The 15,150-nt window shown below is 41.5% G+C and overlaps 1 protein-coding gene across 1 annotated transcript; it reads left to right on the plus strand.

The window, feature by feature from the left end:
• The first annotated feature begins 1,622 nt into the window (after positions 1–1,622).
• On the plus strand, positions 1,623–13,179 carry LOC138970843 (beta-1,3-galactosyl-O-glycosyl-glycoprotein beta-1,6-N-acetylglucosaminyltransferase 4-like). The gene is made up of 4 exons (XM_070343395.1): positions 1,623–1,939; positions 9,291–10,251; positions 11,445–11,659; positions 12,122–13,179. The coding sequence occupies exons 1-4, from the start codon at positions 1,881–1,883 to the stop codon at positions 12,423–12,425; spliced, it is 1,539 nt and encodes a 512-aa protein (XP_070199496.1). The 5' UTR covers positions 1,623–1,880; the 3' UTR covers positions 12,426–13,179.
• The last annotated feature ends 1,971 nt before the right edge of the window (positions 13,180–15,150 follow it).

Below are 15,150 nucleotides of genomic sequence, written 5' to 3' on the forward strand. Positions count from 1 at the left end.
GAGTGGGGAAGGGGGATTGGGGGCTAATGGGATTGGAGGGACAGAGGGCGGGGTGGGGTGGGGTGGGGGATTGGGGGATATGGAGGCGAAGAGCCGGCCCAGAAGCAATGATGTGGGTGGGGGCAGGGGGGGAGGGAGGAAGGGAGGTATGTGTCTCGTGTGTGAATATGTGTGTGTCGGGGTATGGGTGTGTGGTATGTGGTGGTAAGAAAGCTTGAAGAGGAGGGTAAATGGAAGGGGGTAGGGGTGCCACATACAGGGGTCTAAAGTGAAGCCAACGTGTATGACGGCTTACTAGCGCCAAAACCACATAATTACAAGTTTTACGTAAAAAGTACATTATTGACGTGAAAATTAAAACCATCAGTGAAAATTACTAATTTTCTTCCCCAGATAACGATTAAAGGCACAGTCAGCACAGTCAGCCTCCCGTAAACCACCACAGACACCGTCAGGCTTTTACACACAGTACTAACACCCTTTCGTTTAAACACTCACCGCTTGAGAACATCCTAGGTGCTCTACGTAAAGAGCGAGCAATTTTCTAAGAAGTTATTTTTGCGTGGCCAGCCGGATTGTCTGATCAGACAATCGGACGACGCGTTTTGGCGCTAGACTTAACTTTTAAAATCTAAATAATAAATTGACAGCTTGTTACACAAACATTCTTAAATCATAAAAGAATTCTTTTTTCATCAAGACAAGATCAGTACAACTCGAAGTTTTGAAAGTTTAAAAAAAAGATAGCCCGGAAGTGTGTCCCGCAAAACGTGGTTCGCGTAGCAGACGAATGTTTTGCATGTCGCCAGTTGTTTTGCACGGTCAACCGCCACCGCTCAGTTCGTGTGACTCGCAGCCGTTTGTTGCGTTTTAGATTCAGAGGTACACAATTACGTGCTATTGCAGATACAGCGAGTCGCATTGAAATCACAAACTGACTACTAAATTGTGAAAAAAAGGAAAGTGGATCACACGGGTTCACGATGGCGCAGGGGTTAATAAACCACGAAAACAGGTGTGTGGTTTACGCGAGCTAAATAGCCATTCAAACGAACTGTGTCATTTAATGCTATTAAATGCTATTGCAAGTGTGTTCAATAAGGTTAGAACTTCTTTTTTCATGAGAAGATTTAAATCGTTCTGTAAACCATTTGGGACGGACTGGGGCTTTAACTTTCAGTTTTGGCTGCTCCTGAAAGTGAGCCAGAACTGAAAATTATTTATTTTCACGTGAAATTTGTAATTATCAAGTCATCATGCCTTATTATTAAGTGTTAATTTGTAAGTACCAGGTGTTAGTGTTTAATTATGGTTGTGGCACTAGTAAGCCGAGGACAAAACTGAAAATAAGTAATTAACATAGTCAGTCAACATTATCGCTGTGAATTACACAGAACACGTGCTAATTACTCACTTTCCCGTGATTTTGGTAAACGCAGGTTTTGGCGCTAGTAAGCCGTCGTTAACGTGTGTATGAAAATGAAAAAGGAAAGGCTGATGGGAAGGGGTGGAGGAGGGGGTTAAGGGGAGGGGGGGGGGTCTACTTGTGTTCCTGCTATAAACTTTCGACTGCGCAGCTGTAAATCCTTGCCACCTTTTGTTGCTTGCACGTACACAAAATCAAATATTTAGTGTAGTAACTTGCGGTGCAGGGAACACTGCACTGTTTTTCTCGTCAAACGTCCCGTTGAATTTCCTCGTTGCGATTGAGATGAGTTGAGAAATAAATGTGGACGTCTCCCAAAATACCCGGAGAACAAGGAACAGATTATAAGAGGAAGTGTGATCAAGTCCGTTTTAACGGCTTATAGGGATTTTGTCGCTGTGAGTGTGTGTCTGTGAGTGGTTGTGTGACTATTGCTCCTTATTGGAGTTGCAAGATGCCTGCGTTTTGCTGCCGCTGGAGAATGGGGCGCTTTTTCTTCATAAAGAAAATCAGGTAAGACACAGAACTGAACATTTTATTTATCTACTGTATTCATTTATCTATTAATCTATTCATAATAAAGCATCTCGCCCTTTGCATAACGAAAGTCGCCGCAGGTTCACAACGTTACGCATTTTAGACGCTACTTAGACCGTTGTTTGTTGTTATTGGGGGTGCGATTGGTTATTTGTTTGTTTGTTTGGTTGTTTGTCTGTTAATTTTTTAGTTTTTTGTTGCGTCTGTCTTTACGATCAAGAGTGATCTATTGATTTAAAGACTTGTTCGAAAATCTATTCTGATTATCATTTGTTATCACCGTAACTGAACCAAACTACAAAAGCTGTTGCACTGATATTGAGTGTAAGGGTTCATTTCCAAGTCACATAAATTATAGTGTCAAGCGCAGTATTGGGCAATAGACTTATGGCGAAAATAGTCAACTAAACATATCCACCATTAAAACTTGAACTCTTTAAAGATACACACCTTTTCGAGTAAACAGTTGGGCTCATCGTCTCAGATCTGGCTAGGCTGTTATAAGACTATCCGTCCACTTGCACACATACCGCACATCAACACCCTGCCTGCTAGCCGGGCTGAGTTACAATTTGTGGATGAAGCAATTTAATGACTTTCAGTTTACAAAATTAATTCGTATTAAAAATGTCCTCTGTACACTGAGAGCACCAAGGTTATTCATTGTGTTGGTATGTGACCAAGTGGAGGGATGGTCTTATCCCATGTTTAAGCTTGGCCAGGCCTTAGTCCTTGAACCGAACAGTTTATATTTACACGGGAAGGTGTGCCTTTAAAATGCGTGCGTGAGCGTGTGCATGAGTGGTTTGAAGGTCATGAAGTGGTCACGTCAACGATTGTTGGCCATTCTACAAGCATGAATGTGTCTGTCACAAATGCGCGTAGGCTGTTGTCCTCCGACCTGTGATGGCTGATGCTATACACTGTTCTCACACATTCAAACAATAGTGGACACATCAGTAAGCAGGTTAGATTTTCCTTTTTCAACATTTCGGCAAACTGAAATATTCAACTGAGATACACAAGTGTATGCGTGTTGAGGTGGTAGCAAGCCAATAATAATTATCATGATATAATAATATCTTCAGGATGTTATTATGAAAGTATGGAATACGATTTATGTTTTTGGAGAAGACACGAGAGAACTGTTCTCACACAACAGAATATGGCCACATAGGCTGCAAGGCCGAATCCGGGCCGGCACGGACACGGGTCAACTTTATATACAGACCCAGAGACAGTATCCATGTCCCACCCCCGTGTTACCACAGTGGCACGTAATGGACCTCGGTCATTCTGCCATAAGTGCAGATGGCTGGTACCACCTAAACACGCATACACTTGTGTATCTCATCTGAAGTCGGGTTAAAACCCGGGAACATGCCCCTAATGGCTTTGCCGTGAGGGCGTAAAACTTGAATTTCTCAGGCTGCAAGGCGGCCAGTGCTATCGTTTCGTTACACTATGTTGGGGCTACCATAACTTTTGATTAAAACGAAACAAAACACATGGTAAATCTAATTGACAAAAATATAACCTTGATCGTGTCTTATTTTAAAGATATGGTTAATGTACAGTTTCCTTCTTTTACATTTAGTCAAGTTTTGACTAAATGTTTTAACATAGAGGGGGAATCGAGACGAGGGTCGTGGTGTATGTGTGTGTGTCTGTCTGTGCGTGTGTGTGTAGAGCGATTCAGACCAAACTACTGGACCGATCTTTATGAAATTTGACATGAAAGTTCCTGGGAATGATATCCCCGGATATTTTTTATTTTTTTCAATAAATACTTTTGATGACGTCATATCCGGCTTTTTGTAAAAGTTGAGGCGGCACTGTCACACCCTCATTTTTCAATCAAATTGATTGAAATTTTTGTAAAGCAATCTTCGACGAAGGCCGGACTTCGGTATTGCATTTCAGCTTGGTGGCTTAAAAATTAATTAATGACTTTGGTCATTAAACATCTGAAAATTGTAATAATTTTTGTTTATATAAAACGATCCAAATTTACGTTCATCTTATTCTACATCATTTCCTGATTCCAAAAACATATAAATATGTTATTATTTGGATTAAAAACAAGCTCTGAAAATTAAAAATATAAAAATTATGATCAAAACTAAATTTCCAAAATCGATTTAAAAACAATTTCATCTTATTTCTTGTCGGTTCCTGATTCCAAAAACATATAGATATGATATGTTTGGATTAAAAACACGCTCAGAAAGTTAAAACGAAGAGAGGTACAGAAAAGCGTGCTATGCAGCACAGCGAAACCACTACTGCGCTGAACAGGCTCGTCAGTTTCACTCCGTTTTGCACAAGCGGCGGACTACGATCATTGTGACAAAATGCAGTGTGTTCAGTTTCATTCTGTGAGTTCCACAGCTTGACTAAATGTAGTAATTTTGCCTTACGCGACTTGTTATCATACTAATTGCCACCCTTGAATTTTGTTTGTGAAACATTCTGAGAAAAAAAGATTTCCACTTTAAAGCTATGCTATCAAGAAAAATTAGGTAATTTACTGTTTAAACAAAAATCTCTTCAAATTGTCTCCCTTGCACGCATAACCTTCTTCCCAAAAATGTGTGTTCATTTAGGTGTATTTTAAGGGTATATCAAGGAAAATTAAACAACAATTTTTTTTGCAAACAGTCTTTGACATATGTACAATTAAAACAAGTTTTGTTTAAAGTTATAGGATAAGTGATAAACAAACAAGTCGCTCAAGGCGAAATTACTACATTTAGTCAAGCTGTGGAACTCACAGAATGAAACTGAACGCACTGCATTTTGTCACAATGACCGTAGTCCGCCGCTCGTACAAAAGGCAGTGAAATTGACGAGCCTGTTTAGCGCGGTAGCGGTTGCGCTGTGCTGCATGGCACGCTTTTCTGTACCTCTCTTCGCTTTAACTTTCTGAGCGTGTTTTTAATCCAAACATGTTTTTGGAATCAGGAACCGACAAGGTATAAGATGAAATTGTTTTTAAATCGATTTCGGAAATTTTATTTTAATCCTAATTTTTATATTTTTAATTTTCAGAGCTTGTTTTTAATCCAAATATAACATATTTATATGTTTTTGGAATCAGAAAATGATGAAGAATAAGATGAACGTAAATTTAGATCGTTTTGTAAAAAAATAATTTTAATTACAATTTTCGGATGTTTCATGACCAAAGTCATTAATTAGTTTTTAAGCATCCAAGCTGAAATGCAATACCAAAGTCCGGCCTTCGTCGAAGATTTCTTGGCCAAAATGTCAATCAATTTTATTGAAAAATGAGGGTGTGACAGTGCCGCCTCAACTTTTACAAAAAGCCGGATATGACGTCATCAAAGGCGTTTATCCAAAAAATGAGAAAAAATATCCGGGGATATCATACCCAGGAGCTCTCATAAAAAATGTCATAAAGATCGGTCCAGTAGTTTACTCTGAATCGCTCTACACACAGACACACACACGCACAGATTCACACACACACACACACACACACGCACGCAAAACCCCCAAAGTGGGTTCCTAGCCGATAGTGCACTTGGACTACAACGGCACTGCGCGCAGTGTCTTTGTAGTGCGCTTGCACTACAACCGCACTGACTGCAGTATCCGCTCCGGCATGGACGAATTTGACACTAAAAAAGGCATAAAATTTGACCTATTTCGTAGCCTATAGGGGACGGAATTTTGACGGAAAGAGTGTCATCATCTTGAATATGGCATTCTTTCCGTTAAAAAAAAAAGTTTTTATTTTTTTATTTTACGGAAAGAATGTCATTTTGAACATGGTTATGACATTCTTTCCGTCAAAAAAGACGTTTAAACAACTGGGTTTCAAAATTTGGAACCCACTTGTCAAATTGCCCCAGTTGGTACTGTGTGAAACATATACATAAACCCGGTTGGTGGGTTTTGCATGCTCACACACACACACACACACACACACACACACACACACACACACACACACACACACACATACATCACGACCCTCGTCTCGATTCCCCCTCTATGTTAAAACATTTAGTCAAAACTTGACTAAAATTAATGTAAAAAGAACAGATCTTGCGATTGTACACAAGTTAACATCTTTGAACTCAAAAGTCGCACCCAAGAAACGTCAAATACGTTCGCTTACAGAACTTTCTACTTTAAAAATGATCGGTATGATGGATGATGCGGGTTGGATATTTGTGTATGTTATATTTGTTTCGAAAGGTCACTAATCAGTTTCAATCTGCGAATTTAATTCTAGAGAAAGTCCATATCTGCAAAGGAAGCTGTCAGGGTGTTGATTTGTGGTATGTGTCAAAGTGGAGGGATGGCCTTGTCCCACGTAAATGCCAAAGCAGTTCTGAAATAGTGAGCAGACCTGTTTTTACGAGAATGAGTGATCCTTTTTGCGCTTCAAACGAAACAATGGTATGCACTCCATATTGTCAGAATTCCAAATGCTTGATATGAAGTAACGTACGTGCTGTGGCGTAACCAAAGACGATTATAATACACGCCATGCATTGTTGGGGGTGGCATAGTGACTCGCCAAGTGTAACAGAATACCGCATGCAGTTCTCAACAAAACATTAGCACAGTCATGTTCTTTTTACATTTAGTCAAGTTTTGACTAAATGTTTTAACATAGAGGGGGAATCGAGACGAGGGTCGTGGTGTGTGTGTGTGTGTGTGTGTGTGTGTGTGTGTGAGTGTGTGTGTGTGTGTGTGTGTGTGTGTGTCTGTGTGTGTGTGTCTGTGTCTGTGCGTGTGTGTGTGTAGAGCGATTCAGACCAAACTACTAAACCGATCTTTATGAAATTTGACATGAGAGTTCCTGGGAATGATATCCTAGGATACCTTTTTCATTTTTTTCGATAAATGTCTTTTATGACGTCATATCCGGCTTTTTGTAAAAGTTGAGGCGGCACTGTCACACCTTCATTTTTCAATCCAATTGATTGAAATTTTGGCCAAGCAATCTTCGACAAAGGCCGGACTTCGGTATTGCATTTCAGCATGGAGGCTTAAAAATTAATTAATGACTTTGGTCATTAAACATCTGAAAATTGTAATTAACATTATTTTTTTATAAAACGATCCAAATTTACGTTCATCTTATTTTGCATCATGTTCTGATTCCAAAAACATATAAATATGTTATATTCGGATTAAAAACAAGCTCTGAAAATTAAAAATATAAAAATTATGATTAAAATTAAATTTCCGAAATCGTTTTAAAAACAATTTCATCTTATTCCTTGTCGGTTCTTGATTCCAAAAACATATAGATATGATATGTTTGGATTAAAAACACGCTCAGAAAAATAACACGAAGAGAGGTACAGTAAAGCGTGCTATGCAGCACAGCGCAACAGCTACCGCGCTGAACAGGCTCGTCACTTTCACTGCCTTTTGCACTAGCGGCGGACTACGGTCATTGTGACAAAATGCAATGCGTTCAGTTTCATTCTGTGAGTTCCACAGCTTGACTAAATGTAGTAATTTCGCCTAACGCGACTTGTTTCTTTGCTTAGTTTGTTTGTTTGTTTGTTTGTTTGTTTGCATGTTTAAGTTTTTTGTTTCTTTGTTTCTTTCTTTCTTTCTTTCTTTCTTTCTTTCTTTCTTTCCTTATTTTCCCTTGTTTGAAATTAGATGTCAGATTAAGAAATTAGAATCGAATCATTGAACCCTTTCAACTTGCTTCTCTAACAAAATAACTGTGCACAAAACACACGTACGTTCCAAGAGCCAAAGCTCTTCGTCATGTTTAGTTTTATAGTAAGATTTAACTACACGTGTTAACTAAGCGTGTTATTGTGAAAGCAACAGGAAGAATGTTCAACACCAGGGAATAGCAATTAGATAGATGTTTTACGAACATGAGAAAAACATTTTTTGAAAGACAAAGGAGTAGTGTTCACAAAAGTCGTAACAAGTAAAACAACCATCCATTTTAAATAGGAATTAGAGAGAAGAAAATGTCACCACTAAAGTGTGTTTGTGTGTGTGTGTGTGTGTGTGTGTGTGTGTGTGTGCGCGTGTGTGTGTGTGTCAGTGTTTGTGTGTGTATGTGTGTGTCTTTGGTGTGTGTGTGTGTGTGTGTGTATGTGTGTGTGTATGTGTGTGTATGTGTGTGTGTGTGTGTGTGTTTGTGTGCGTGTGTGTGTTTATGAGTCTTTGGTGTGTGTGTGTGTGTGTGTGTGTGTGTGTGTGTGTGTGCGTAGTTCGTCTTCTATGATCTCCTGTTGTGCAGTGGTGACAGTGAGTTTGTCTTTGTTTACGCATGTTTGTGTCGGTCACGAAATGACTGTTTCGTTTTCCGCGTTCGCCTTCCTTCGAACGTTGCATTGGTTTACTCTCCACCGCTGTGTACCATGTTGTGACATGCAGTTTCAAGTTTTTAAGCGATTATAACGTATATTGAATGAGAACTAGAACATTGTATTCTCTTTATTTTTTTCAATAATACTCTAGTTAGATAATGATACTGACATGCAACAAAAAAAATAGTATCTATTTTTGTCTTATCTTTTTTTAAATTGGTAGTATTCAGATCAATGTTACAACCTTTGGTTTCCATGTTACGAAGGTGATGTACTTTGAAACCCTAGTAAATTACTGAACGTACACAAATAAAATGTGTAAGTATGTCTAATTCTTCCTCTGTATGCCAAGGATATATATGGAACCAGTATTTGTTAATGAAATCAATTTGTATGGCCAAATTGTCTCAAGCAAATAAACAATGGCGACTGCAGGTGAGAGCGAACAACAAAAAGACCAAAAAGCACTGTACTCACGTTGGAATGACGAACACGGAACAAATAACGGCGACGTTTCAACCTCTTGGGTCTTCTTCATGCACGAACAGATTAGTACACACAAACAAAGAAGAAGAAAGATGACAGAACAGAAAGAAAGAAGAATCACAAAATGTCTCAGTTAAGCGGGAAATATATCACATTCGTAACATGGTTTCTGCGTCACGAGGTCATTTTCACCTTGCTCCTTTTCAAAACTTCGTCATGCGTCATCCTTTCATTCAACTTTTTAGAGTTTACGTTTATGGTTTTATTTTTCTTGTCACGACGGCTGCGTGTGACTTATTTGCTCCGTAGACATGATAACTAGGTCAAAGTTAACTCTCCTCACTAGGCAAGATGTTGGGCTACATCATCTCACTAGAATAACAGAGAAAAAGATGGGTGATAATGGGATATGACTACTAGATATTCTTCATGAAAATAAAATCCCCATACAGTGAATAATAGAGGTGTACAGACCACCAAACGTGATCAATGAGACGATGATTGTGTTGTTGCAGAGGACTGGTGCTGCGATGGGCTCGCCGAAGTCTGCTTCTTCTGACGCTCGTCTCGCTCCTCTACCTTCTCCACAACAACAGCGTGTACGACTCTCCCCCCTCCCGGCTCTCCCCCGACCGTCGTCGCCTTGCTTTGTCTGTGATGCACACGGAGACACCACAAGCACATGCAGGGTCTATGCTGTACCTGAATTCCACCATCACAAACGTCGCCTGCTCTGGGCTGCTCAGCAGGCGAATCCTCAACACGACCCAGTTGAAGACTTTCCTCGACATCCTCGGTCCCTTCGCCTACGATCCGCGAAAACATTCGGAGCGGACTAGCAGAGACAAAGGCTTCTGTGAAGACCTGCAAATGAAGCGAGGGTTTTACCGCTGGCCGGTGACGCAGCAAGAAGAGGAGTTCCCCTTAGCCTTCAGCTTCAAAGTCCACAAGGCGCCGGACATGTTTGAGCGCCTGCTGAGCGTCTTGTGGCGACCTCACAACTTTTACTGCATCCACGTGGATTTTAAGGCTCCGCATGACGTCTTCAGCCACGTGGAGAACATAAGTAGGTGCTTCCCGAACGTGGTGCTGACGCCTACCAGACTGGACGTCAAGTACGCCTCCATCGTGTCTCTCCAGGCGGACCTGGACTGCACCAAGCTGGCCCTCAAATCGCCCGTCAAGTGGAAGTACCACGTCAGCCTCTGCGGGCAGGAGTTCCCGCTCAAAACCAACCTGGAGATGGTGCAGCTCATCACAGCCCTCAACGGAACCAACGACGTGGAGAACTACGCTCCTTCAGCTTACTTCGCGGCCCTGTCGTACAAGTACAAGTCCGTCATCTCCAACGGCGTCAACAAGCAGACCAACGTCAGCAAGGAGCCTTTCCAACACAAGGAGGTGGCGATCAGAAAGGGCAGCGCCTACAATACGCTCAGTCGACCTTTCGTCGAGTGGGTCCTCAGCTTTGATCAGGTATGCTGGTGAGGTTTTTTGGGGGTAAATGAGGGACAATATGCTCGTATTTGTTGTGAGTTTTTGATGGTGAGGTATGCTGGTAAGGTTTTGGGGGTGAATGAGGCACAATATGCTCGTATTGGTTGTGAGGTTTGATGGTGACGTATGCTGGTGAGGTTTTGGGGTGTGTAAATGAGGCGCGGCACAATATGCTCGTACTTGTTGTGAGTTTTTGATGGTGAGGTATGCTGGTGAGATTTTGGGGGTGAATGAGGCACAATATGCTCGTATTGGTTGTGAGTTTTTGATGGTGACGTATGCTGGTTTTGGGGGTGAATGAGACACAATATGCTCGTATTGGTTGTGAGTTTTTGATGGTGAGGTATGCTGGTGAGGTTTTGGGGGTGAATGAGGCACAATATGCTCGTATTGGTTGTGAGCTTTTGATGGTGACGTATGCTGCTTTTGGGGGTGAATGAGGCACAATATGCTCGTATTGGTTGTGAGTTTTTGATGGTGAGGTATGCTGGTGAGGTTTTGGGGGTGAATGAGGCACACTATGCTCGTATTAGTTGTGAGTTTTTGATGGTGAGGTATGCTGGTGAGGTTTTGGGGGTGAATGAGGTACAATATGCTCGTATTGGTTTTGAGTTTTTGATGGTGAGGTATGCTGGTGAGGTTTTGGGGGTGAATGAGGGACCTGGTTGTGGGTTTTTGATGTATGACGGACATTGTTTGATCAGGTATGCCGGTGATTTGTGGGGTGTGAATGGGGGACACATTTTCCTATAGGTTGTGGGGTTTTAATAGATGAGGAACAACTTTGATCGGGTATGCTGGTGAGTTTTTGGTCTAAATTAGGAAGAACATACTCGTACTCGTATATCGCTAGCGAGTTTTTGATGTATGAGGAACACGTTCTATGAGGTGTGCAGCTGGTGAATTTGGAAAAATGTGGGACAACTTTGATCAAGTGTGCCGTTGAGTTTTCTACGATTGATTGCATGGTTGATTGAATATTTATTCATTTTTTGTTCGTTGGTGTGTTTGCTTTTCACTCCTCTATTTCTTCATCATTTATTTATCTGTTTATTTATTGAATGTGTGTATGCGTGTTTGTTTATTTGCTGCGTTGATTTTGTTGTTAGTTTTGTTTTATGTGCATTAATTGATTAATCACTTCATTAACTCATTCATTATCATGGCCATAGGTCAGCCATGACTTTCTGGAGTGGCTGAACGGGACGTGGGCCCCCGATGAGCTGTTCTGGGCCACGCTGAGCTACAGGCAAGGGGCCCCGGGTGGGCCCGGGATGGAGGTCCGCCACGACACGGACAGCGTACTGACCAAGGCGGTCAACTGGAGATGGGACGCCTACAAGTGTCGCGGCATTTTCGCCCCCTATAGGAGTTCGTGCATCTTTAGGTCAGTTTTGAGTTATGAAGATTTTTTCTTCTTGTAAGTTGTGGGAATTGTGTGTGAGTGTGTGTGTGTGTGTGTGTGTGTGTGTGTGTGTGTGTGTGTGTGTGTGTGTGTGTGTGTGTGTGTGTGTGTGTGCGGGTGGGTGGGTGTTTGTGTTTGTGTGTGTGTGTGTGTGTGTTGTTATTTTTGTGTCTGTGTATTTGTTTTTTTCGTATGGCCGCTTAGCCTTAACTGAGATTTCTGTTTTCCTTTCTTTTCTTATCGTTTATCTTCTTTTCTTATATGTTTGGTTGCGGGCCATGTCCATAGCGATCACCCGAAAGAGCTCCAGACGGGTTTTACTATGTATTTCACCGTTCCATAGCGACCACCAGTGCTGTCTAACACAACCACTAGTAGTCAGTTTTGTTCTCAATTAACGGTTTCAAATTGTCTTACACTGTATTTGTTTTACCTGTTATGCAGTTCGCTGGATCTACCCTGGTTACTGAAACGCCACGAACTGATCGCCAACAAGTTTGACTCGCATCTAGACAGCACCGTGCTGGACTGTTTGGAGCTAGAACTCGAGAGGCGCGCCATTGCTGGTTACCTTGAGATCAGGTCAGCTCTCATCACTTCCGGGTCAGCAAACATATCCGGGTCAGCCGGGCAAGGTTCAAGGTCGTCAGTACTGTCTATGAATGCGTCGCGGTTTGCGGTAGGAAGTTGGCCCGTAGTTTCGAGTTTGAACTGGACTTTTTACCGATCACTGCCAACGTTCCAGTGACGAATCTTTAAGGTGTGGTGCGTGTTTAGCGTTAAGACTTCGTGCATTGTGTCGAGGGACTTTTGTTTGTGGTGTTTGTTTGTCTGTAACATAACCTGTGAAAGTAGGGATGAGAAAAAGGAAGATGAGCCGTGGAAGACAGGTCAAACCGGGCAGCGAGTGAGTGGTCAATGCAGAGGGTTGCTTTGACGCTTGGTCGTTTGAGAATGGAAGAACAGAAAGAAGGGGGAGGACAGAGAGAGAGAGAGGGGGGATGTGTGTGTGTGTGTGTGTGTGTGTGTGTGTGTGTGTGTGTGTGTGTGTGTGTGTGTATGTGTGAAGATTAGGTTTCTTTTGATCTCCATGTTTGTATCTTTGAAATCTTCAGGGGGCAACTATGTGTGTGTGATACAAACTTATATATGGATAATTATGCTTTTGGCGTGTAGTAGCGTCAATCATGGTTGTGACAAATAAAAAAAAAAAAGAATCACACGCCTCCGCCGTCACGCATTTACAAGTGAGCACATATGATTTCCTGGGGTGGACAAAACGCCTCACAACATAATGGTTCTACTCGTTTTCAACGATTTATTTCTTATTTATTTACAAATATCGGATTATTAAAAAAAATTGATACAAGTATAATATTCTGTTTGTATACGTGTCTGGAAATTGATAATAGTTAGTTGTGTTGCGCGTGCAAGGTTTTCTATCTGAAGAACGGCGGGGTGAAAACTGTCATACACGTAAAATAAACACTCGTGCAAAACAGTGTGCCCATCGAGTGTCCAGCCCATGAACGCAAAAGAAGAAGACGAAGTATTTGAAGAAAAGAAGCTGCTGCATGACTATAATGTCTTCACATTATTCCTCGTGAGCATTGTTCCTAGTGAGCATCTTCCTAGTCGTCAGGATTTACACAGCATCCTTTGCTAAAACTGAAAATTCTTCTTTTTTCTCTTTTTTTCTTTCTTTTTATATTTAGTCAAGTTTTGACTAAATATTTTAACATCGAGGGGGAATCGAAACGAGGGTCGTGGTGTATGTGCGTGTGTCTGTGTGTGTGTGTGTGTGTGTGTGTGTGTGTGTGTGTGTGTGTAGAGCGATTCAGACTAAACTACTGGACCGATCTTTATGAAATTTGACATGAGAGTTCCTGGGTATGAAATCCCCGAACGTTTTTTTCATTTTTTTGATAAATGTCTTTGATGACGTCATATCCGGCTTTTCGTGAAAGTTGAGGCGGCACTGTCACGCCCTCATTTTTCAACCAAATTGGTTGAAATTTTGGTCAAGTAATCTTCGACGAAGCCCGGGGTTCGGTATTGCATTTCAGCTTGGTGGCTTAAAAATTAATTAATGACTTTGGTCATTAAAAATCTGAAAATTGTAAAAAAAAAAAAAAAATTTATAAAACGATCCAAATTTACGTTTATCTTATTCTCCATCATTTGCTGATTCCAAAAACATATAAATATGTTATATTCGGATTAAAAACAAGCTCTGAAAATTAAATATATAAAAATTATTATCAAAATTAAATTGTCCAAATCAATTTAAAAACACTTTCATCTTATTCCTTGTCGGTTCCTGATTCCAAAAACATATAGATATGATATGTTTGGATTAAAAACACGCTCAGAAAGTTAAAACAAAGAGAGGTACAGAAAAGCGTGCTATCCCAGGGCCGGACTAGGTGAAGAGGAGGGGGGGGGTTGCCAGTGGTGGCCCAGGGGGATGTCCCCCCTGGCGGCAGGGGCGGATCAGTTCATTTTATGACTGGTTTTTGTCAAAAGTATATGCGAAGCGCCTAGCTTACTAGGGGGGTCCGGAGGCATGCCCCCCCGGAAAATTTTGAAAAAAAGGATGCAAAATGGTGCAATCTGGTGCATTCTGAGGATGATCATTACCAGTTTCAGGCAGCAGATTTTGTCACTGATTAATACCCCAAAAATTGAAACTCAATGTAAAATAAAGAAATGCATACCTCATTCAATATTTTTATTTTTTGGCTGGGGGGGGGGGGGGGGTCCGGAAACCCTAGAACCCCCCCCCCCTCGTTGTGGGGGTCAGGGGGCGAAGCCCCCTGAAGCTGACGGGTAGGTCATATTCTGAGATAGGAAAATGGTCGCTCCTTGCATGAGACGGCATAAAATAAGCAATAATAAAAAAAAAATTAAATAAGTAAGGTACATGTTTAGGCTAGGGGGGGGGGGGGGGGGTTGCGCAACCCCCATAACCCCCCCGGTAGTCCGGCCCTGTATCCTTCTTAGCTCAACTACTACCCCGCTCTTCTTGTCAATTTCACTGCCTTTGCCATGAGCGGTGGACTGACGATGCTACGAGTATACCGTCTTGCTGAAAAATGGCATTGCGTTCAGTTTCATTCTGTGAGTTCGACAGCTACTTGACAAAATATTGTATTTTCGCCTTACGCGACTTGTTACATTTAGTCAAGTTTTGACTAAATGTTTTAACGTAGAGGGGGGAATCGAGACGAGGGTCGTGGTGTATGTGCGTGTGTGTGTGTGTCTGTCTGTGTGTGTGTGTAGAGCGATTCAGACTAAACTACCGGACCGATCTTAATGAAATTTGACATGAGAGTTCCTGGGTATGATATCCTCATACGTTTTTTTCATTTTTTTGATAAATGTCTTTGATGACGTTATATCCGGCTTTTCGTGAAAGTTGAGGCGGCACTGTCACGCCCTCATTTTTCAACCAAATTGGTTGAAATTTTGGT

This window comes from Littorina saxatilis, linkage group LG7 (genome assembly GCF_037325665.1).
Source record: "Littorina saxatilis isolate snail1 linkage group LG7, US_GU_Lsax_2.0, whole genome shotgun sequence".
NCBI classification, from domain to species: domain Eukaryota; kingdom Metazoa; phylum Mollusca; class Gastropoda; order Littorinimorpha; family Littorinidae; genus Littorina; species Littorina saxatilis.

Coding starts and splice junctions, on each gene's coding strand:
- LOC138970843 (XM_070343395.1), top strand. CDS start 1,881: ATGCCTGCGTTTTGCTGCCGCTGGAGAATGGGGCGCTTTTTCTTCATA. Junction 1,940..9,290: donor TTCTTCATAAAGAAAATCAG/GTAAGACACAGA, acceptor GTGTTGTTGCAG/AGGACTGGTGCTGCGATGGG. Junction 10,252..11,444: donor GGGTCCTCAGCTTTGATCAG/GTATGCTGGTGA, acceptor TCATGGCCATAG/GTCAGCCATGACTTTCTGGA.